At 42.5% G+C, this 25,307-nt stretch overlaps 1 protein-coding gene across 1 annotated transcript in view; it reads right to left on the reverse strand.

The window, feature by feature from the left end:
* Nucleotides 1-228: 228 nt before the first annotated feature.
* cmn (calymmin) overlaps nucleotides 229-25,307 on the reverse strand; it is a 75,516-nt gene continuing 50,437 nt past the window's right edge. The window contains exons 37-50 of the mRNA XM_031799921.1: nucleotides 22,800-22,859; nucleotides 22,629-22,700; nucleotides 22,268-22,315; nucleotides 18,829-18,900; nucleotides 17,969-18,043; nucleotides 17,603-17,677; nucleotides 17,299-17,376; nucleotides 17,060-17,128; nucleotides 16,842-16,901; nucleotides 14,888-14,959; nucleotides 14,704-14,742; nucleotides 9,049-9,339; nucleotides 888-947; nucleotides 229-766 (exon numbers count right to left, since the gene is read on the reverse strand). Of these exons, the coding sequence (XP_031655781.1) occupies nucleotides 889-947; nucleotides 9,049-9,339; nucleotides 14,704-14,742; nucleotides 14,888-14,959; nucleotides 16,842-16,901; nucleotides 17,060-17,128; nucleotides 17,299-17,376; nucleotides 17,603-17,677; nucleotides 17,969-18,043; nucleotides 18,829-18,900; nucleotides 22,268-22,315; nucleotides 22,629-22,700; nucleotides 22,800-22,859 (1,070 nt within the window). The 3' untranslated portion in view covers nucleotides 229-766; nucleotide 888. The remainder of the gene's footprint in view (nucleotides 767-887; nucleotides 948-9,048; nucleotides 9,340-14,703; nucleotides 14,743-14,887; nucleotides 14,960-16,841; nucleotides 16,902-17,059; nucleotides 17,129-17,298; nucleotides 17,377-17,602; nucleotides 17,678-17,968; nucleotides 18,044-18,828; nucleotides 18,901-22,267; nucleotides 22,316-22,628; nucleotides 22,701-22,799; nucleotides 22,860-25,307) is intronic.

Genomic DNA, 25,307 nt, shown 5'->3' on the forward strand with positions numbered 1-25,307 from the left:
ACCTTAATGAGTATGAGGAATAGTTGGGATAAAGATGCGTTAATAAAGAAGCTATGGTAAATGTGGCACAGGCCATTTCAAGATGGGCAACCTGCAGCACTGCTCAAACACACTACCACCTAATTACACCAACAAGATATTGTTTGAAAGCAATGACATCACATCTTGAAAGATTAAAAATAAATACATGCATAAAATAAACTTTTGCCACACAGATGGTATTTCCAGTCTGTTTTTATTCCATCAAAACTGTCCAAAAATGTACAGGTGTTTGCCACAGGTAGTAAAAAATTAAAAAAAACTTTCCCATACAAAATACATTTGTTTGAGTTTGAGTTTATAAAACTATGCAGACAAAAACTGGATTGATTCAATCAACACATTAAATATTTGTAGCACACAAACTCTCAAAACATGATTCACCTTATCCAGTAAGTGGAGTAAGACAGGTGGTTACGAAATGAAATAAGACAGACACATAATCAAGATACATTTGTAGAAAATATAAACTACAAAGAAGGTATGCCCTAGCAAGACTTAAATGTGTGTTTTCTTAGTTCTAGTGATATTACAGACATGGCATGAAAACTATTAAAAAAATATGTCAGGTAGGACCGGTTTGGCATGGACAGAGAGATATGAATAATTATACAAAAACTAGAGATCAATTAAAAAGGGAATTAAAACAAATATAAACAACAACAGCAATGTCAAAAAAATCTAGTGAAGTTAAATGCTGTAAATGGCCACCGTCACCCTGGTCAACCTATGAGGAGAAAGACAAGAGGGAGAGAAAGTGGTCAACACAATTCATATTCATACTGCCTAATATTTAAAATCTATAGGATCATCTATAGGACACGTTTAGTCTACCTTTAATGTTTTACCTTAGTATCCACTATTCCCAAAGAATCCTGTTAATTCATATTTCTTCTCCTTTGCACCTCCTGAAAATAAAAGGAAAAAGTATAGAAAAAAGAAGACAATTTCGTATCAATTTCTCTCTTATCTGCCCAAGATAACCACTCAAAGACACAGACGTTTGTATGCTTGATTACATAATAACACGGCTCTTTAAATATATCCAGAGGGGAAATGCAGACAGTGTCCCTCACAAAAGCTGGCACGGCAATGCCAACACTTCAACAGAATCTTTCAATAACTTAAATTCCTTGGTTGAACGTGTGCATGGCTGCGGGAAGATGTTTTGGGTTAGGGGTCCTGTCGATGGGGTAATAAAATCATGTAAGGAGTAATTAAAGTAAGGAGTAATGAAGGCCAGTTCACAAATTTTGTGGACACTTATTTTTAATAATAATGAAAAATATATGTATTTATCGGGGGGTGCTGCAGTCAGCACGCCTACTTCCCGCGGCTATGCATGCATGATCATGCATTTTAAGTTATTCTACTAAAAATACCAATAGGAACTGAGACATGCATGTCAGACAAACAGGGTAAAATTACTTATGACCTCAGCAAAAAAATAAACATCCTCTCACTGTCAACTGTGTCTATTTTCAGCTAACTTAAAACATGTGTAAATATTTGTATGAACATAACAAGATTCAACAACTGAGACTAACAGAAATGGAATATTGTGTCCCTGAACAAAGGGGGGGATCAAAATCGAAAGTAACAGTCAGTATCTGGTGTGGCTACCAGCTGCATTAAGTACGGCAGTGCATCTCCTCCTCATGGACTGCACCAGATTTGCCCGTTCTTGCTGTGAGATGTTACCCCACTCTTCCACCAAGGCACTTGCAAGTTCCCAGACATTTCTAGGGGGGGAATGGCCCTAGCCCTCACCCTCCGATCAACAGGTCCCAGACGTGCTCAACAGGATTGAGATCCGGGCTTTTCGCTGGCCAATGCAGAACACTGACATTCCTGTCTTGCATGAAATCACTCACAGATCGAGCAGTGTGCCTGGTGGCATTGTCATGCTGGATGGTCATGTCAGGATGAGTCTGCAGGAAGGGTACCACATGAGGGAGGAGGATGTCTTCCCTGTAACGCACAGTATTGAGATTGCCTACAATGACAACAAGCTCAGTCCGATGATGCTGTGATACACCGCCCCAGACCATAACGGACCCTCCACCTCCAAATCGATCCCACTCCAGAGTACAGGCCTTGGTGTAACGGTCATTCCTTCAACGATAAACGTGAATCCGACCATCATCAAAGAAGAGCACTTTTCGCCAGTCCTGTCTGGTCCAGCGATGGTGGGTTTGTGACCATAGGCAATGTTGTTGCAGGTGATGTCTGCTGAGAACATGCCTTACAACAGGCCTACAAGCCCTCAGTCCAGCCTCTCTCAGCCTATTGTGGATAGTCTGAGCACTGACGGAGGGATTGTGCGTTCCTGGTGTAACTCGGGCAGTTGTTGTTGCCATCCTGTACCTGTACCTGTCCCGCAGGTGAGATGTTGGGATGTATCGATCCTGTGCAGGTGTTGTTACACGTGGTCTGCCACTGCAAAGACGATCAGCCTGTCGTCCTGTCACCCTGTCGCGCTGTCTTAGGCATCTCACAGTACGGACATTGCAATTTATTGCCCTGGCCACATGTGCAATCCTCATGCCTCCTTGCAGCATGCCTAAGGCACATTCACACAGATGAGCAGGGACCCTGGGCATCTTTCTTTTGGTGTTTTTCAGAGTCAGTAGAAACGCCTCTTTAGTGTCCTAAGTGTTCCTAACTGTGACTTTAATTGCCTACCGTCTGTAAGCAGTTAGTGTCTTAACAACTGTTCCACAGGTGCATATTCATTAATTGTTTATGGTTCATTGAACAAGCATAGGAAACAGTGTTTAAACCCTTTACAATGACGATCTGTGAAGTTCTTTGGATTTTTACAAATGATCTTTGATAGACAGGGTCCTGAAAAAGGGATGTTTCTTTTTTTTGCTGAGTTTACTTACAATGACAACAGTTATATATTGGAATCCTGTATGATACTATGCATTTCATTATACTGTAGGAAGCAAGCTTATGTCCTATAAAAGGCAGGCACTCTATGAGTTTATCCTGCACAATTTGACAGAATCCACTCACTGGTTACAATATTAGGGCCCTCTATAACTTGTCCATTGAAAGTGGCATAAGTTTGCTTTATATTTGTCATTTCACGTACACTACCTGTCAAAAGTTTTATAACGCCTACTCATTCAAGGGTTTTTCTTTATTTTTTACTATTATCTACATTGTAGAACAATAGTCAAGACATCAAAACTATGAAATATAAAATATATTTCATATGTGTTATTTGAGATTCTTCAAATAGCCACCCTTTTCCTTGATGACAGCTTTGCACACTCTTGGCATTCGCTCAACTAGCTTCATGAGGTAGTCATTTGGAATGCATTTCAATTAACAGGTGTGCCTTGTTAAAAGTTAATATGTACTTTTCAGCCAATCAGTTGTGTTGTGACAAGATAGGGGTGGTATACAGAAGATGGTCTTTTACCAAATAGGGCTAAGTCCATATTATGGCAAGAACAGCTCAAATAAGCAAAGAGAAATGACAGTCCATCATTACTTTAAGACATGAAGGTCAGTCAATACGGAACATTAAGAACTTTGAAAGTTTCTTGCAGTCGCAAAAACAATCAAGCGCTATGATGAAACTGGCTCTCATTAGGACCGCCACAGGAATGGAAGACCCAGAGTTACCTCTGCTGCAGAGGATAAGTTCATTCGATTTAGCAGCGTCAGAAATTACAGCCCAAATAAATGCTTCACAGAGTTCAAATAACAGACACATCTCAACATCAACTGTTCAGAGGAGACTGCGTGAAGCAGGCTTTCATGGTAGAATTGCTGCAAAGAAACCACTACTAAAAGGACATCAATAAGAGGAAGACTTGGTTGGGCCAAGAAACACGAGCAATGAACAGTAGACCGGTGGGAATCTGTCCTTTGGTCTGATGAGTCCACATTTTAGATTTTTGGTTCCAGAGGCCGTGTCTTTGCGAGACGCGGTGTGGGTGAACAGATTATCTCCGCATGTGTATTTCCCAACGTAAAGTATGGAGGAGGAGGTGTTATGGTGTGGGGTTGCTTTGCTGGTGACATTGTCTGTGATTTATTTAGAGTTCAAGGCATTCTGCAGTGATACGCCATCCCATCTGGTTTGGGCATAGTGGGACTATCGTTTGCACTGAGATGCAGTGCCTTAGACCACTGCGCCACTCAGGAGCCCTACTAAGAAGGAGTGTGATGGAGTGCTGCATCAGATGACCTGGCCTCCACAATCCCCCGACCTCAACCATCAGGACTGCGATTACTTACCACGGACTAGCAGAAACCTTTTTCTTATTTCACGACTCTGACGAGCCCGAGGATATACGGCTCCCTCTGGAACAGGCCCCGACCCCAGTGATCTGCTTAAAGAGGAGGCGGAGAAAGAGAGGCCGGAGGGCGGGCTGCCTTCTGAGGAGTCAGAGGTGATCGAATAAACCCCCACTCCCCTCAATTCTGCTAGCAAACATGCAATCATTGGACAATAAAATGGACGTGTTATTGGGAAGATTAAACTACCAATGGGACATTAAAAACTGTAACATCTTATGCTTCACGGAGTCGTGGCTGAACGACGACAATATCAACATACTGGTTATACGATGTACCGGCAGGATAGAACAGTGGCATCTGGTAAGACAAGGGGCGGCGGTCTATGTATGTTTGTAAACAACAGCTGGTGCACGATATCTAAGGAAGTCTTGAGCTATTGCTCGTCTGCTGTCGTGTTTCTCATGATAAGCTGCAGACCACATTACCTACCGAGAGAGTTTTCATCTATATTCTGTTCTGCTGTTTACATACCACGACAGTCAGAGGCTGGTACTAAGATATAATTGAATGAGCTGTATTCCGCCATAAGCAAACAAGGAAACGCTCACCCAGAGGCGGCACTCCTAGTAGCCGGGGACTTTAATGCAGGGAAATCAATTTTACCACATTTCTATCAGCATGTTAAATGTGCAACCAGACGGAAAATTACTTTGGACCACTTATACTCCACACACAGAGGTGCATACAAAGCTCTCCCTCACCCTCCATTTGGCAAATCTGACCATAATTCCATCCTCCTGATTCCTGCTTACAAGGAAAAATTAAAGCAGGAAGCACCAGTGACTAGATCAATTAAAAAAGTGGTCAGATGAAGCAGATGCTAAGCTACAGGGCTGTTTTGCTAGCACAGGCTGGAATATGTTCCGGGATTCCTCCAATGGCATTGAGGAGTACACCACATCTGTCATTGGCCTCATCAATAAGTGCATCAATGACGTCGTCCCCAGTGACCGTACGTACAAACCCCAACCAGAAGCCATGGATTACAGGCAGCATCCGCACTGAGTTAAAGGCTAGAGCTGCTGCTTTCAAGGAGCCTAACCCGGAAGCTTATAAGAAATCCTGCTATGCCCGCCGATGAACCATCAAACAAGCAAAGCATCAAAACAGGACTAAGATCGAGTTGTACTACACCGGCTCTGACGCTTGTCGGATATGGCAGGGCCAGCAAACCATTACAGACTACAAAGAGAAGCACAGTCGAGAGCTGCCCAGTGACACAAGCCTACCAGACAAGCTAAACTGCTTCTATGCTCTCTTCGAGGCAAATAACACTGAAACAGACGTGAGAGCACCAGCTGTACTGGAAGACTGTGATCACACTCTCCGCAGCCGATGTGAGTAAGACCTTCAGACAGGTCAACATTCACAAGGTCGCAGGGCCAGACAGATTACCAGGACGTGTACTGCGAGCATGCGTTGACCAACTAGCAAAGTGTCTTCACTGACATTTGCAACCTCTCCCTGTCCAAGTCGGTAATACCAACATGTTTTAAGCAGACCACCATAGTGCCTGTGCCCAAGAACACTAAGGTAACCTGCCTAAATGACTACCGACCCGTAGCACTCACGTCTGTAGCCATGAAGTGCTTTGAAAGGCTGGTCATGGCTCACATCAACACCATCATCCCAGAAACCATAGACCCACTCCAATTTGCATACCACCCCAACAGATCCACAGATGATGCAGTCTCTATTGCACTCCACACTGCCCTTTCCCACCTAGACAAAAGGACCTATGGACCTATGTGAGAATGCTATTCATTGACTACAGCTCAGCGTTCAACACCATAGTGCCCTCAAAGCTCATTATTACGCTAAGGACCCTGGGACTAAACACCTCCCTCTGCAACTGGATCCTGAACTTCCTGATGGGCTGCCCCCCAGATGGTACTGGTAGGTAACAACACATCCGCCACGCTGATCCTCAACACAGGGACCCCTCAGGGGTGTGTGCTCAGCCCCCTCCTGTACTCATTGTTCACCAATGACTGTATGGTCAAGCACGACTCCAACACCATCATTACATTTGCAGATGACACATCAGTGGTAGGCCTGATCACCGAGAACAACGTGATCAAGACGCCCCCATTCTCATCGACGGAGCTGCAGTGGAGCAGGTTGAGAGCTTCAAGTTCCTTGGTGTCCACATCACCAACACACTAACATGGTCCAAGCACACCAAGACAGTCGTGAAGCGGCACGACAAAACCTATTCCCATTTGGCATGGGTCCTCAGATCCTCAAAGGGTTCTACAGCTGCACCATTGAGAGCATTCCGACTGGTTGCATCACTGCCTGGTATGGCAATTGCTCGGCCTCTGACCGCAAGACACTGCAGGTGATAGTGTGTACAGCCCAGTACATCACCAGGGCCAAGCTTCCTGCCACCCAGGTCCTCTATTTCAGGTGGTGTCAGAGGAAGGACCTAAAAATTGTCAAAGACTCCAGCCACCCTCGTCATAGACTGTTCTCTCTGCTACTGGAGCACCAAGTCTAGGTTGAAGAGGCTTCTAAACAGCTTCTACCCCCAAACCATAAGACTCCTAAACATCTGGTCAAATGAATACCCAGACTATTCGCATTGCCCCCCCTGCCACTCTCTGTTGTCATCTATGCATTGTCACTTTAATGAACTCTACCTACATGTACATACTACCTCAACCAACCGGTGCCCCTGCACATTGACTCCGTACCGGCACCCACCTATCGTTATTTTTTTTACTGCTGCTCTTTAATTACTTTTCTCTTATTCTTATCCATATTTTTTGAAACTGCACTGTCGGTTAGAGGCTTGTAAGTAAGCATTTCACTGTAAGGTCTACACCTGTTGTATTTGGCGCATGTGACTAATACGATTTGATTTGAAATCGAGATGGTTTGGTATGAGTCGGACCACAGAGTGAAGGAAAAGCAGCCAACAAGTGCTCAGCATATGTGGGAACTCCTTCAAGACTGTTAGAAAAGCATTCCAGATGAAGCTGGTTGAGAGAATGCCAAGAGTGCAAAGCAGTCATCAAAGCAAAGGGTGGCTATTTGAAGAATCTCAAATATAAAATATATTTTGATTTGTTTAACACTTTTTTGGTTACTTCATGATTCCCTATGTGTTATTTCATAGTTTTGATGTCTTCACTATTATTCTACAATGTAGAAAATAGTACAAATAAAGAAAAACCCTTGAATGAGTAGGTGTTCTAAAACTTTTGAACGGTAGTGTATATATTTTTTAAAGATGTGATTTGATATTTTATAAACAATAGACAACATACAAATGACTATCATCATACAAACATCACACCTGCCCAGACCCACTAGCCCCCACCTATATCTCCAGTGCCCTTATCACTTTCTGCCACATGGCCTCAAACTGCACAATTTATTTTGTTTCTCTCCGTCGCTCACGTTCTTTCAATTCTGAGATTATTAAACATTTGACCTTTCCATTGCGTGAACACCGGAGGATGGGCTGATTTCCAGTTTGAGTAGAATTTTAAAAAATATAATTGATGAGAAGGTTATTGTCCAACGCATTGGGTATCTCACTGCACCCTCATTTGTCATGTCTTGAAATATACACAGATGAATTAAAAAATACATTTACATTTCAATACCTCTGAAAAATCTATCTTTGTAACTCCGCCCATAATGTTTGAATTTTGCAACATTCCAAGAAGGCATAAATGATTGAATCATTAGTAGTTTACACTTCAGGCATGACTATGCCATTGTGCTGTAGAATTTGTGAATTGTCTCTTGTATAATACATTCTATACATTAATTTATACTGGATTAAGCATTTTCATTAACTGTTACCCGGTTAGTTTATGTTCCAACATTCCATCCATCTTGGTTCCAATAGTTTATATTTTTTGTAAGAGATTGTTAGTTGTAAGGTTTTGTATAGATTACCTATAATATGAATATCCTTTTCTGACTCAAATAAGATTCCCTCAAGATTGCTCTGATGTCCAGATTTCAAATATACATTTTGTGACATAAAATATGCATTTGAAAATATCTACATTGATCGACCCAAAATTGCTTTTTAAAGCTATCATGGAAATAAATGTATTTCCTATTACCAAGTCATTTATGGTTTCTATGCTTTTAGTTTTCCATGTGGGACAATTTATCAATGAATTCTGAAAAGCTATCCAAGGATTGTTCCATAAGGTTGTATTTGTTATTTCTAAAGGTTGGCTGGCTACTTAAATCAGGATATATTGTATCAAAAAAAGGTAAAAACAAGTGAGTTTAGGGGTAGCAAAGCAAAGCACAAAGCAATAGCAATAGCTATTTGAAGCTAGCAGGTGTGCAACGCTGTTCTATCTTAACTGCTACTCTACTTTCCAGGATCCAATCTCCTATCAATACAGTCTATTGTCTATTTGACTTATGACTGGTTACCATAATCCCTTAGTCAAAATACAATCAAGCACGTGGTGTCTTGCTCAAAGTGGTGATGTGAACTCAACTTTGCTCCACTCTTCTTACTCCATTGGCACTAGGTCATGTTCAATAGGCATTTAACGGGAAAAAAAAGACTGAAACAGGGAGGGACTCTACCGGGACTTGTCCAATAAGAAACTCTCATTTCCATTATCAATTGCCAACCTGTTTTAAAGCGTTTTTGCATTGCGTGCCCTAATGAACATAAGCTGGGTCTGCTTAGACTGTACTTTTTACCTCGCCATGATTTGCCCTGCGGGTGAATGTGCAGCTTGAGGTGCTGCTGAATGTTTATCTGGTGCGGTGGCTGAAGCAACGCAGTGTCAGGCCCGTGTGGCGGGGCTTTCATTTGGGTGCTGGGCGCAGATGCAAGGGAGAGGCTGGCAGTGCCCACAGGCTTGGGTGGGGCCTCTGAAACAGCTGCGGCAGGGGCCTCGGGGGGGAAGAAGGACACTACGGGCACAAATGAGGGGATGGGGGGATAGGAGATGGAGGGCCAAGGAGTGGGAGCTGGGGGGAAGGAGACAACTGAGGAAAGAGAATTAAGGGATTTTATAGGAGAGAGGAGGTGTGGATGGCATGGCAGGATGAAAGAGGGATGAAAGAAGGGGAGAAAGAAGGGGAGGGTTTGTATAGCACACGGAGATGCACAATCAGGATGAACACAAAGACAACAAGACAGAACAAACCAAAGCCAGACTGACACTGAACAAAATATGAAACACAGGGAGATATGCTATATGCTATATATACTAAAGTATGTGGACACCTTCAAATTAGTGGATTTGGCTATTTCAGCCACACCCGTTGCTGACAGGTGTATAAAATCGAGCACACAGCCATTCAATCCCCATAGATAAACAGTGGCAGCAGAATGGTCAACCTTTAGAGTTCAGTGACTTTCAACATGGCACCGTCATAGGATGCCACCTTTCCAACAAGTCAGTTTGTCAAATTTCTGACCTGCTAGAGCTGCCCCGGTCAACTGTAAGTGCTGTTATTGTAAAGTGGAAACGTTTAGGAGCAACAATGTCTCAGCCCCGAAGTGGTAGGCCACACAAGCTCACAGAATGGGACCGCCGGATGCTGAAGTGTGTAGCGCGTACAAATAGTCTGTCCTCGATTTCAACACTCACTACCGAGTTCCAAACTGCCTCTGGAAGCAATGTCAGCACACAAACTGTAAAGTTTGGTGGAGGAGCAATAATGGTCTGGGGCTGTTTTTCATAGCTTGCGCTAGGCCCCTTTGTTCCAGTAAAGGGAAATCTTAACGCTACAGCATACAATGTCATTCTAGACAATTCTGTACTTCCAACTTTGTGGAAAGAGTTTAGCGAAGGCCCTTTCCTGTTTCAGCAAGACAATGCCCCAATGCACAAAGCGAGGTCCATACAGAAATGGTTTGTCGAGATAGGTGTGGAAGAACTTGACTGGCATGCACAGAGCCCTGACCTCAACCCGATCGAACACCTTTGGGATGAATTTAAATAATGACTGTGAGCCAGGCCAAATCGCCCAACATCAGTGCCTGACCTCACTAATGCTCTTGTGGCTGAATGGAAGCAAGTCCCTGCAACAATGTTCCATCATCTAGTGCAGTGGTTCCCAAACTTTTTATAGTCCTGTACCCCTTCAAACATTCAAACCTCCAGCTGCGTACCCCCTCCAGCACCAGGGTCAGCACACTCTCAAAAGTTGTTTTTTGCCATCATTGTAAGCCTGCCACACACAAACTATACAATACATTTATTAAACATAAGAATGAGTTGTGAGTTTGTGTCACAACCCAGCTCGTGGGAACTGACAAAGAGCTCTTATAGGACCAGGGCACAAATAATAATGTAATAATAATCAATCATTTAGCTCTTTATTTAACCATCTTACATATGAAACCTTATTTGTTAATAGAAAATTGTGAATAACTCACCACAGGTTAATGAAAAAGGTGTGCTTGAAAGGATGCTCATAACTCTGCAATGTGGGTTGTATTGGATAGTCTCAGTCTCAAATCATTTTCCACACACAGTCTGTGCCTGAATTTAGTTTTCATGCTAGTGAGGGCAGAGAATCCACTCTCACATAGGTACGTGGTTGCAAAGGGCATCAGTGTCTTAACAGCTCGATTTGCCAAGGCAGGATATTCTGAGCACAGCCCAATCCAGAAATCTGGCAGTGGCTTCTGATTAAATTCAATTTTCACAGAACCGCCTGTTGCAATTTCGATGAGGCACTCTTGTTCAGATATCGGTAAGTGGACTGGAGGCAGGGCATGAAAGGGATAACGAATCCAGTTTGTGTCATCCGTTTCAGGAAAGTACCTGCATAATTGCGCACCCAACTCATTCAGGTGCTTCGCTATATCACATTTGAAATTGTCCGTAAGCGTAAGTTCATTTGCACACAAAAAATCATACAATGATGGAAAGACCTGCGTGTTGTCCTTGTTAATGTAGACAGAGAAGAGCTCCAACTTCTTAATCAAAGCCTAAATTTTGTCCTGCACATTGAAGATAGTTGTGGAGAGTCCCTGTAATTCTAGATTCAGATCATTCAGGCGAGAAAATACATCACCGAGGTACAGTGCCTTGCAAAATAATTCATCCCACTTGGCGTTTTTCCTATTTTGTTGCATTACAACCTGTAATAGAGTTTTATTTGGATTTCATGGTGAAGCGAAAAAAATTACGTTTTTACATTTAATAAAATAAAAAAAAGTGGTGCTTGCATATGTATTCACCCCCTTTGCTATGAAGCCCCTAAATAAGATCTGGTGCAACCAATCACCTTCAGAAGTCACATAATTAGTTCAACAAAGTCCACCTGTGTGCAATCTAAGTGTCACATGATCTGTCACATGATCTCAGTATATATATACACCTGTTCTGTAAGGCCCCAGAGTCTGCAACACCACTAAGCAAGAGGTACCAACAAGCAAGCGGCACCATGAAGACCAAGGAGCTCTCCAAACAGGTCAGAGACAAAGTTGTGGAGAAGTACAGATCAGGGTTGCGTTCTAAAAAATATCCTTAACTTTGAACATCCCACAGAGCACCGTTAAATCCATTATTAAAAAATGGAAAGAATATGGCAACAAACCTGCCAAGAGAGGGCCGCCCACCAAAACTCACGGATCAGGCCAGGACGGCATTAATCAGAGAGGCAGCACAGAGACCAAAGATAACCCTGAAGGAGCTGCAAAGCGCCACAGCAGATATTGGAGTATCTGTCCATAGAACCACTTTAAGCCGTACACTCCACAGAGCTCGGCTTTACGGAAGAGTGGCCAGAAAAAAGACATTGCTTAAAGAAAAAAATAAGCAAACATGTTTGGTGTTCGCCTAAAGGCATGTGTGATACTCCCCAAACATATCGAAGAAGGCATGCTGGTCAGATGAGACAAACATTTTGCTTTTTGGCCATCAAGAAAAACGCTATTCCTAGCGCAAACCCAACACCTCTCATCACTCCGGGAAAACCATCCCCACAGTGAAGCATGGTGAGGCAGCATCATGCGGTGGGGATGTTTTTCCTCGGCAGGGACTGGGAAACTGGTCAGAATTGAAGGAATGATGGATGGCGCTAAATACAGGGAAATTCTTGAGGGAAACCTGTTTCCGTCTTCCAGAGATTTGAGACTGGGACAGAGGTTCACCTTCCAGCAGGACAATGACTCTAAGCATACTGCTAAAGCATCACTCGAGTGGTTTAAGGGGAAACATTTAAATGTCTTGGAATGGCCAGGTCAAAGCCCAGACCTCAATCCAATTGAGAATCTGTGGTATGACTTCAAGTTTGCTGTACACCAGCGGAACCAATCTAACTTGAAGGAGCAGGAGAAGTTTTGCCTTGAAGAATGGGCAAAAATCCCAGTGACTAGATGTGCCAAGCTTATAGAGACATACCCCAAGAGACTTGCAGCTGTAATTGCTACAAAAGGTGTCTCTACAAAGTATTGACTTTGGGGGGGTGAATAGTTATGCACTCTCAACGTTTTCCATTTTATTTGTCATCTTCAAAGTGGTAGGCATGTTGTGCAAATGAAATGATACAACCCCCCCCCCCCCCCCCCCCCAAAAAAATATATTAATTCCACAAAATAGGAAAAATGCCAATGGGGTGAATACTTTCGCAAGCCACTGTAGGACAGCCGTGTGAGAAACTCGTCATCATGCAAGCGGTCGGACAAGTTAACATTTTGGTCAGTATAGAGAACTTTAAGCTAGTCTCTCAATTAAAAAATAAATAATAATACTTTGCCCCTTGATAACCAGCGCACTTCTGTATGTTGTAAAAGTGTTACATGGTCGCAGCCCATCACATTGCATAGTACAGAAAATACACATTGATTTAAAGGGCCTTGCTTTTAACAAAGTTAACCATTTTCACAAGAGTGTCCAAAATGTCTTGCAAGCTGTCAGGCATTCCCTTGGCAGTAAGATACTCTTATGCATACTGCAGTGTACCCAAGTGGCGTCGGAAGCAACTGCTTGCACGCGCGTTACCACTCCACTATGTCTCACTGCTTTTGTGCCATCAGTACAGATACCAACACATCTTGACCACCAATGTCCATTTGATGTCACAAAGCTGTTCAGTACTTTACAAATATCCTCTCCTGTTATTCTGGTTTCCAGTAGTTTGCAGAAGAGGATGTCTTCCTTAATTGACCCCCCATAAACATAACGGACATATACCAGGAGCTGTGCCAGGCCCGCCACTTCTGTTGACTCATCCAGCTGTAACGCATAGAATTCACTGGCGTGTATACGAAGCAGTTATTGTTTCAAAACATCTCCTGCCATGTCACTGATGCGTCGTGACATTGTCTGTGTAGTTTTTTTTGGCCTTTTCCCCCAGCATTGCCCAATCCATATCCGTGGCAGCAGGAAGAATTAAGTCCACCACAATAGTATGGGGCTTGCCTGTCCTCGTCACTTGGTAGCTCACCATATAAGACGCTTCTAGGCCCTTCTTATTAATGGATCTGTTGCTTTTATACATGCCTTACTACTTGAAAGTCACCTTAATTCTCGCTCAAAAAAACTAAATGTGGCATATCTTTCAAATGGTCATTTTTTGTTTCTATAAATGTCTGGTACGAGTGAAGGTTTCATCGAGTTGTGAGATAATACTTTTGCACATATAACACATTGGCTGAGGAAAGGCACCACTCCCAATATAAGTGAACCCCAAATCAATGTAGTTCTCATCACACTTGCACCTCTTCGATGGTCCAACGTCCCTGTCTGTTCGGTGATTTTCCAGGTAAGGGGGCAGTAGCTCTTCGGCTGCATCAGATTCACAACTGTCATTGTCCATGCTAGCTGGGCTAACAACAAATGTAGAATTACTGATGCTAGCATTGGATGTGCTCGTGGAAGCAGAACAACTTGTGTTGTCGACAGGTGCAAGTGTAGTACTGCTGGTAGTAGCAGTACTACCAGTAGAGCTGGTATGTGTCTCTATGGACGCGGGCCTTACTAAATGGACTGTTTGAAAATGTGAAGAAAAAACTATGTTTGTATGTATTTTTAAAATGAATCACATTTTTATTTGGCAATGGCATTGCGTGTACCCCAGTTTGGGAATACCTGATCTAGTGGAAAGCCTTCCCAGAAGAGTGGAAGCTGTTATAGCAGCAAAGGGGGGACCAACTCCATATTAATGCCCATGATTTTGGAATGCGATGTTTGACAAGCAGGTGTCCACATACTTTTGGTCATTTCGTGTACAAGGACGTTGTTGCTATAGCAGACTCCTAATACTGGGTTTGGAACTACTGATGTAAATATAATTATGTTTCTGTAATGTATGAGCATAGACAAATGAAAGTTGAGATTATTGAAGTTGATTTGCAAGTGTAGTAACTAGACAACTGGGTGCTTTCGTTACCTTCTGGCTGAACTTGTCCATTTATATATCCCCCATTGCCTGAAATGTAAAGAGTACATTGGGATTAAATAAATACATTGGGAGACAGAAATCAAATCATATAAATTCACTTTGATGCATGTCCAGACAAACACAGAAAACAACCAATATAAATTAAGTCAATGAATGTCCAGACAATTCATACCATATTTGTCAGTAGATTTTCCCTCTTCTTCAAGTCTAGTAGGTTGTGCTGGTGCTATTTCTCCTAATCTCTCTGAGAAGGGGAGATAAATCAAATCAAACTTTATTTGTCACATTTGTCAACAAGTGTAGACCTTACCGTGAAATGCTTACTTACAAGCCCTTAACCAATAGCGCAGTTTAACAAAAATTATATTTTTGAAACGTAACACAATAACGAGGCTATATACAGGGGGTACTGGTACCGAGTCAGTGTCGAGGGGTACAGGTTAGTTGAGGTAATTTGTACATGTAGGTAGGGGTGAAGTGACTATGTATAGATAATAAACGGTGAGTAGCAGCAGTGTACAAAACAAATGGAGGGGGTGGGGAGGTGTCAATGTAATAGTTAATTGTTCAGCAGGCTTGGGGGTAGAAGCTGTTAATAAGGAGCCTTTTGGTCCTAGATTTGGCGCTCCGGTATCGCTTGCCGTGTGGTAGCATTGAGAACAGCCTATGACTAGGGTGGCTCTGTAGTGCCTTCGGTCAAAGGCCAAGCAGTTGCCATACCAGGCAGTGATGCAACCGGTCAGGATGCTCTCACTGGTCCAGCTGTAGAACTTTGAGGATCTGGGGACCCATGACAAATCTTTTCAGTCTCCTGAGGGGGAAAAGGCGTTGTCGTGCCCTCTTAACCACTGTCTTGGTGTGTTTGGACCATGATAGTTTGTCGGTGATGTGAACACCAAGGAACTTGAAACACTTGACCCGCTCAACTATAGCCCCGTTGATGTTAATGGGGGCCTGTTCGGCCCGTCTTTTCCTGTAGTCCACGATCAACTCCTTTGTCTTGATCATGTTTAGGGAGAGGATGTTGTCCTGGCACCACACTGCCAGTTCTCTGACCTCTTCCCTAAAGGCTGTCTCATCGTTGTCGGTGATCAGGCCTACCACTGTTCCAGGGTCCTTAGCTTAGTGATCAGCTTCGTGGGCACTATGGTGTTGAGCGCTGAGCTGTAGTCAATGAACAGCATTCTCACATAGGTGTTCCTTTTGTCCAGGTGGGAAAGGGCAGTGTGGAGTGGGATTACGTCATCTGTGGATCTGTTGGGGCGGTATGTGAATTGGAGTGGGTCTAGGGTATCCGGGAGGATGCTGTTGTTGTGTTCCATGACCACCCTCTCAAAGCACTTCATGGCTACCGACGTGATTGCTATGGGGCGGTAATCATTTAGGCAGGTTACCTTCGCTTCCTTGGGCACAGGGACTATGGTGGTCTGCTTAAAACATGTAGGTATTACAGACTCAGTCAGGGAGAGGTTGAAAATGTCAGTGAAGACACTTGCCAGTTGGTCCAGGCATGCTTTGAATACACGTCCTGGTAATCCATCTGGCCCTGCGGCTTTGTGAATGTTGACCTGTTTAAAGGTCTTGCTCACATCGGCTACCAAGAGCGTCATCACACAGTCATCCAGAACAGCTGGTGCTCTCGTGCATGCTTCAGTGTTGCTTGCCTCGAAGCGAGCATAAAAGGCATTTCGCTCGTCTGGTAGGCTTGTGTCATTGGGCAGCTCGCGTCTGGGATTCCCTTTGCAGTCCGTAATAGTTTTCAAGCCCTGCCACATCCGACGAGTGTCAGAGCCGGTGTAGTAGGGATTCAATCTTAATCCTGTATTAACGCTTTGCTTGTTTGATGGTTCATCTGAGGGCATAGCGCTACTTCTTAAAAGCGCCCGGATTAGTGTCCCGCTCCTTGAAAGCGGCAGATCTACTGGGAGATGCATGAGGTGTGTTAGGCTGGTCCAACATTATTTTGTGCTGTAGGCCTATAGCAAACTCCTATGGTTGTTATCATTGCCAAACATGTCAATGAGTGACAGAGTTGACAAGACAGCACAAACAGATCTGGGAACAGGCTACTGTAACTTTGAGCAAAAACAAATGTCTACCATTCACCACTACACTCATACCGTTACCGTATGACTTTCCGACAGTCTCTGATTCGAGGGGCAAAGGCTCATAAGGCATAGGATTTTCTAATGACAGAGAAAAGAGAGCAGATTAGATTAAAAGGGGTTTCGGACAATGTAGCACTTATTGATTAATTTCATAGAGCAAGAGGAAAATGGTCACCCTTTCATTGAGCCTATACACAATTTGAAAAGTGTGGCTTTAAAGAAGAGATGTAATCTACCGTATTGTCCGGTGGATTTGCCATCAGTGACTGATCCAAGGGTCTGTGGTTCGTATGGTCCAAGGTTACCTGTGGAGAAAAGCCAGGACAGGTGAGGACTAGAGTACTGGTCAAGTATTTGATTCACAAAGAAATTGCAGCTCTTTTACAGTGAGTAGCTTTAAGATGGGTAGGAAGAGATGACAGAATAAACAATAATGAAAAAACAATAGCAATGTGAAATACGACAAAAGTCTCACCATATTTCCCAGCAGATTTCTGTCCTTCACCACCAAGGCCAAGAGGTTCTGGTGCATAGGATTCTGGTGCACCGCCCCCTAACAGGGCAATCACAGAGAAAATAGACATGTCAGACGGCAGAAAGATGGAGGGTGCAAGGGGTGTATTCACTAGGAACAAAATGGAATCAAATGGAGGCAAACGAGACGAAGAGGGACCTACATGAATTTGTCAAGTAGAAACTTGTTTTCGTTGCAAAACGTGCTAAATGTTTTGCTAAGTTTTTAAAAACTATTAATACACCCCAGGTTTGCTGAGTCTCACCATATTTGCCTGCAGATTTTCCAGCATCTGGACCGAGCCCAAGAGGGCGAGGCTCGTATGGCAACCCACCCTGTCCTGTAAAAACCCCCAGCAAAGTATGTTTGATTGGGCATACACTATTAGCACACCTCTTGCTTAGACAATGGCGGCGTTAAGAATAGCACAAAAATAAAGAACAGCACAATACATACGTGCAGTATGCTTAGAAAAACAAACTTCTATATTTGATCTTTAAACCTGACGCATGACCGTAACAGCAGACAGCATGGTACATAAACACCAGTGCAATGCAAACATACGTAAAGAAATGTATATTGTGAAGAAAGCAGAGAAAGAACATGAGGTAAAAGCCAAAGACAGCCATACCATATTTTCCATTCGATTTACCAGAATCGGGGCCAAGTCCAAGAGGCTGAGGCTCGTATGGCATCTCTCCATAGCCTGCACGAATAGGAGGGAGGAAGGGAGAGAGAGGGAAGGCGGAGAGACACTGAAATGAGGGAACCGCGTAGAAATTTTTTGAAAAAGTCAAGGGGTCTGAATACCTTCTGAATGCACTGTAGGCAACAAAAACAGAAGATTATGGCAGTGTAGGCCTACGAATGACAGATCCTAATTTCTCATTTACACATCTCGCTGTCTTCACTGTTCCCATCTTGAATAATTCCTGAATCTCCAGATGACATCAGATCCACTGGCCTCTCTCTCTCGTCACCTCTCGTCATTCTATTTATAATAGCTCTTGTAGGCCTACGGGTAGCCTAGCTCAATGCGAGTCCCAGGAATAGCAATGTAGTTTTGGTCACTTATTTTGAGCTTTAAAAAACTAAAATTAATATTCAAGGTGATAAGCAGCTTGCTCTCTCTTGCTGAGCATAAAATAGGCCACAGCGTTGGCAATGAACTGGTAAGAAGAGCGTTTGAATGGTGAGAGTGTCTAGCTCTGGTCTGGTTTGATGTGGTTGGATGGTGGTGAAAAATTGCTGCACTGATGCATTACAAACAGAGAACAGACAGAGAAGCATTCACAAAATACCTGCTGTAGATACTGGTGTGGGTGATGTGTTCTTGTAGCAATATATTAATGATAATATAATGCATTTTGAGTAAAGGTAATTTTATTCAACTGTAAAAAAATAAAATAATAATAATGTTTTGGGGGGAGCATGGAAGTCAATTTAGCGTCGCAACCTGACTGACAAAGGAGAAGTGAAAGAGGCATTTACCATATTTGCCAGCTGATTTCCCAGGATCACCCCCTAGGCCAAGACGTTGCCCATTGTAGGGTGCACCATATCCTAGGGTGAGACAGAGATTTCATTGCATTACACCATTGGAGGAAAGGACTTGTAACTAGCATCAATCAACGGCATTTTGTAGATCCAAGTTGCCTGAAATTAATTATTTGTTGCATCGATTTCACGTTATTAAAGGCCCAGTGCAGTCAAAAACACTACAAAGTTGGAATAATACAGCTCTTTTAGTGTAAGAGCTGTTTGAAAAGACTGGCTGAAATTTCAGCCTCTTTTGGTGGGATGGAGTTTTGGCCTGCCTGGTGACATCATCAGGAGGTAAATTAGTTAGTAGACCAATAAGAGTTCCAAACCTATGCCAATAACAGCAAATGTTCAGTTTTCCCCTCCCCACACTCAGGGAGTGAACGTATTATATAATAAGGGTTATATGTAGAAAAAACAGACCTCTCTGAAATGAAAATGGATGGCCCACCCTCCCTGATCGCTTGAAAGAGAAACGGAGTGAACCTTCCCTATACCTAAAATGATAATACAAGCTAAGTGAATAGCAGACACCATGTCTACTGTTTACCCTCACTTTTTGAACAGACCAGAGCCTTAGATATGCCGTTTTAGAAACAGTTTTTCGTCCTGTAAGCATTACATGGCAACGCGTGAATTTTGATAGCGCACAGGTTTGCGGGCCAGAAGGTTGTGGGCAGACCACGTGGACAAGAGTAGGGGTGGAAACATCTCCTTTGTAATTAAAGCATTGCATGAATCTATCATCGTATTTCCAGGTCTGAGAAAAAGTTGCCTTTTATCAAAAATGGCATGCAATTCTATGTCATTTTACATATTCGCAGAACCTTTTTAAATAGCACACAAATTACTGAAATTACAGGCTAAGAATGGACAGATAGGCCTATGCGTTCATCTATCTATCATATTTCTCCAATGCCAAATCAGTGTCTTGTGTGAGACATCATTAGGAATCTGAGCATGGTACTTTCAAAAGTTGGCCCACCGTTCCACCCCAGACAGAGTAGGTCTACGAAAGCAGAAACATTTCAGCTTTAACTGCTGGCAACTCTTCTGTGATTTTTTTTAACCCAACAAGAGAAGGTCACAAGTGTTTCCCTTAACTATCTATTGTACAGAAAGTGAATAGCTTAATCAATTGATAGTGAAAGAATTAGATTACTTCCCAAGGAAAGTCAATTGTTTGTCTCCTCGGCTATAGAAGATTAATATCCCCTTACGTATCGGAGTCACATCTTTCCCGAGTATTTTTAGTGTGTTTATAGTATAAAGCATCACGGACCAAAGCATTATAGAACACATTATATAATCGGATCTGTTTTATTTTCTTCAAAATCTTAAACTAACAAAGGGCAGGCCTGTGCTTTTGTTGTCATTGCCATTTTCTTTAATAAAAGGTAGGTCTATGACATACCCTCTCCTACCCCCTCAATTCGAGTCTTTGTTTTAACTTAACAGCACACAGAGGAAGGCCCCATTGTTGTTAGTGAAGTTAAATTAAGACGGTTGAAATTAATTATGCCTACTCGAATTTGCATACTTTCAGCACCATGAGCTGTCCATTTCCGATTGATTGTGTGGCGGCTGCTGCTTCAAGTGTCAGCACCAGAATGTTAGTTTCTTGAATCTGGCTTATTGTGAGGTCAATAACTCTGATAAAACACTAGTGTACAATATATTCGGAACACCTTCCTTAATATTGAGTTGCACCCCTTTTGCCCTCAGAACAGCCTCAATTATTCGGGGCATAGACTCTAACAATGTGTTGAAAGCGCTCCACAGGGATGCTGGTGCATGTTGACTCCAATGCTTCCCACAGTTGTATCAAGTTGGCTGGAAGTTCTTTGGGTGGTGGACCATTCTTCATACGCACGGGAAACTGTTGAGTGTGAAAAACCCAGCAGCGTTGCAATTCTTGACACAAACCAGTACGCCTGGCACCTACTACCATAGCCCGTTCAAAGGCACTTAAAATGTTGTCTTGCCCATTCACCCTCTAAGTGGCACACATACACAATCCACGTCTCAATTGTCTCAAGGCTTAAAAATACTTATTTAACCTGTCTCCTCCCTTCATCTACACTGATGGAAGTGGATTTAAATGGTGTCATCAATAAGGGATAATGACTTTCACCTGGATTCACATGGTCAGTCTGTCATGGAAAGAGTTCCTATTGTTTTGTACACTCAGTTTTTAATAAAAATCTATTTTTAAATCTACAGTAGTAGCAAGCTATCAAAGTTGATCTCCGGTCCTCCTGCGCCATGCAGCGGTCTAAGGCACTGCATCTCAGTGCAAGAGGCGTCACTACAGTCCCTGGTTCGAATCCAGGCTGTATCACTTCCGGCCATGATTGGGGGTCCCATAGGGCGACGCACAATTGGCCCAGCGTCGTCCGGGTTGGCCAGGGTAGGCAGAATGTATTCTGAACTGACTTGCCTAGTTAAATAATGTTAAATAAAAAAATCTTTGCGACCTCCTTCTCAAACTGAACAGAACAAAGGCTATAGGTTAGTCTGCGCGCATGAGTGCATTTTTTTTGTACTAGGCCAAATAAATAAAAATTGGAAGAAACCTTTGACTCTCTTCCTGAACTGCCACCGTAGGCCTACACGTCACACCATTGGTTAGGCAGCACACAAAAAAGTTTTTGATCAGCAAGAGCAGGCCGGGGCTCAGGGTTGGAATATCCATTGCCGTGTGTAATGCTGCCTGGTTTTATTTACACCATCCCAGCAGCTATCTTAGAAATATAACTTTGCTCTGTGCTTCTACGAGCTTGCACTTCCTAGCCTATAGGCTATGGACCATTTGTTTGAGACCACATTAAATAGGCTATAGGCGCACTTGATATTGCGCGCCCAGCAGAGAATCAGAGATGAAGGGTGGCATTGGGCACACTTCGATATATATCCAAGTAAGCAACTCATTCTAAAACAGAGAAATATTGAAATGTCATCAATTACAAATAACAGGACCCTAACCTGGACTAGATTTTGGAAAATAAACTCTAATCGCTCCCCTTGACTGAAATTAAAAAAGCATGACCCTCCCCTATTTTCCATCAGGTATCAATTCTGTAAATTTCGATCATCCATCCCTTAGCAAAATTCTTCTAGAAATTGCTCTTTGCTAAGAAGCTATTTTTGTTTCTTGTTGACCACTTTAATAGAAAACAATCACAGTAAGGTGCTTAATTGTTACACATAAATGATTTGATATTGAGATATAAACTGCTGCATTGGAACTTTAAGAAATTACCTTTTTTATTTACTAGGCCTATACCATGCATGAAAACATCCATTATTATTATTATATTTCATCAGATATTGCATAGGTCTGTCTGGATTATAGAGGTCCTTTTCAGATAGAAATTAGGTAGCTCACCATATTTTCCAGGTGCAGGATCCCCTCCCATTCCAGTGCCTAGCCCGCCTGAAACAGAATTAAATAATTTGTTTAGGGTCCGGTTTCCTTAACACAGATTAAGCCTAGTCCTGGATTAAGAAAAACTAGCCCTACTGGTTCAACAGATTGACCCCCTGCCCTTACAGACAGAAGAGAACTGGACACCTCTTGGAGCCTGGTTCCTCTCTAGGTTTCTACCTAGGTTCTAGCCTTCTAGGGAGGCTAGAACCCTCTGCATTGCTTGATGTTTGGGGTTTTAGGCTGGTTATCTTTAAAGCAATTTGTAACAACTCCTGATGTAAAAAGGGCTTCATTAAATACATTTGATTGATAAATTTACCGTATTTTCCAGAGGATTTGGATTCGGCACCCAATCCAAGAGTCTGAGATCCATAGGGTAGACCACCATTTCCTGTTTGTGTAAGCAGTGCAATGAATATATTAGAAAATAATAGTGATATAATTCAGATTGACAGATTCTCAGTGATTTAGAGAAATGTATGGCACTCACCGTATTTACCAACTGACTTGCCAACATCAGGTCCAGGTGCGTTGGCGATCTCACCATTTCCTGAGCGCGATTGAGACAAAGTTCAGAGAGAACAAAATGCAAACCCATAGAATACAGACATACTGGCACATACAGTACATGCATAAATACATACAGTAGATAGAGAAAAAAAACACTGTACATACACTGAGTATACCAAACATTAAGAACACTTTCCCAATATTAAGTTGCAGAACAGACTCAAGTTGATCGGGGCATGGACTCCACAAGGTGTTGAAAGCTCTCCACAGGGATGCTGGTCCATGTTGACTCCAATGCTTCCAACAGTTGTATCAAGGTGGCTGGATGTCCTTTGGGTGGTAGACCATTCTTGATACACATGGGAAACTTGAGTGTGAAAAACCCAGCAGTGTTTTAACACAAACCGGTGCGCCTGGCACCTACTGCCATACCCCGTTCACAGGCACTTGAATATTTTGTCTTGCCCATTCACCCTCTGAATGGCACAAGTACACAATCCATGTTGCAATCCATGTTGCAATCCATGTTAGAAATCCTTCTTTAACCTGTCTCGTCCCCTTCATCTACACTGACTGAAGTGGATTTAACAAGTGACATAAATAAAAGATTCATAGGTTTCACCTGGTCAATATATGTCATTGAAAGAGCAGGTGTTCTTAATGTTTTGTATACTAAGTGTATAGATGCAGAATATAGCATAGTCACAGTGCATTTTCTTGTATGTGAAGAAAATATCTGTAAGAAACAGACAAAGGAAATATCTAATAATTAACATGCAGTTGAAGTCAGAATTTTACATATACTTAGGTTGGAGTCAATAAAACTTGTTTTTCAACCACTCCACAAATTTCATGTGAACAAACTATAGTTCTGGCAAGTCGGTTAGGACATCTACTTGTGCAAGACACAAGTAATTTTTCCAACAATTGTTTACAGACAGATTTATTTCACTTATAATTCACTGTATAACAATTCCAGTGGGTCAGAAGTTTACATACACCGAGAAGACTGTGCCTTTAAACAGCTTGGAAAATTCCAGAAAATGATGTCATGGCTTTAGAAGCTTCTGATAGGCTAATTGACATCATTTGAGTCAATTGGAGGTGTACCTGTGGATGTATTTCAAGGCCTACCTTCAAACTCAGTGCCTCTTTGCTTGACATCATGAAAAAATCTAAAGAAAATCAGCCAAGACCTCAGAAAAAAACAATTGTAAACCTCCACAAGTCTGGTTCATCCTTGGGAACAATTTCCAAATGACTGAAGGTACCACATTCATCTGTACAAACAATAGTATGCAAGTATAAACACCATGGGACCACGGAGCCGCCATACCGCTCAGGAAGGAGACGCGTTCCGTCGCCTAGAGAGGAACGTATTTTGGTTCAAAATGTGCAAATCAATCCCAGAACAACAGCAAAAGACCCTGTGAAGATGCTGGAGGAAACAGGTACAAAGTATCTATATCCACAGTAAAACGAGTCCTATATCGACATAACCTGAGAGGCCGATCAGCAAGGAAGAAGCCATTGCTCCAAAACCGCCATAAAAAAGCCAGACGTCCTCTGTCTGATGAAACAAAAATAGAACTGTTTGGCCATGATGAACATCGTTATGTTTGGAGGAAAAGGGGGAGGCTTGCAAGCCAAAGATCACCATCCCAACCGTGAAGCACGGGGGTGGCAGCATCATGTTGTGGGGGTGCTTTGCTGCAGGAGGGACTGGAGCACTTCACAAAATAGGTGGCATCATGAGGCAGGAAAATAATGTGGATATATTAATGCAAACATCTCAAGACATCAGTCAGGAAGTTAAAGCTTGGTCGCAAATGGGTCTTCCAAATCGACAATGACCCCAAGCATACTTCCAAAGTTGTGGCAAAATGGCTTAAGGACAACAAAGTCATGGTATTGGAGTGGCCATCACAAAGCCCTTACCTCAATCCTATAGAACATTTGTGGGCAAAACTGAAAAAGCGTGTGTGAGCAAGGAGGCCTATAAACCTGACTCAGTTACACCAGCTCTGTCAGAAGGAATGGGCCAAAATTCACCCACCTTAGTGGGAAGCTTGTAGAAGGCTCCCCGAAACATTTGACCCAAGATACACTCAATTAATATTTGGTAGCATTGCCTTAAATGTATGTGAACTTCTGACACACTGGAAATGTGATAAAAGAAATAAAAGCTGAAATAAATCACTCTACTATTATTCTGACATTTCACATTCTTAAAATAAAGTGGTGATTCTAACTGACCTAAGACAGGGAATTTTTACTAAGATATTAAATGTCAGGAATTGTGAAAAAATGAGTTAAAATATATTTGGCTAAGGTGTATGTTAGTTTCCGACTTCAACTGTACATACTGGCACATACACTAAAATGCATACGTGCATGATTACATAAATACAGTGGGGCAAAAAAGTATTTAGTCAGCCAAATTCTCCCACTTAAAGATGAGTTTTCATAATTTTCATCAGATACACTT

The sequence above is a fragment of the Oncorhynchus kisutch genome, linkage group LG20 (assembly GCF_002021735.2).
Source record: "Oncorhynchus kisutch isolate 150728-3 linkage group LG20, Okis_V2, whole genome shotgun sequence".
Classification (NCBI taxonomy): domain Eukaryota; kingdom Metazoa; phylum Chordata; class Actinopteri; order Salmoniformes; family Salmonidae; genus Oncorhynchus; species Oncorhynchus kisutch.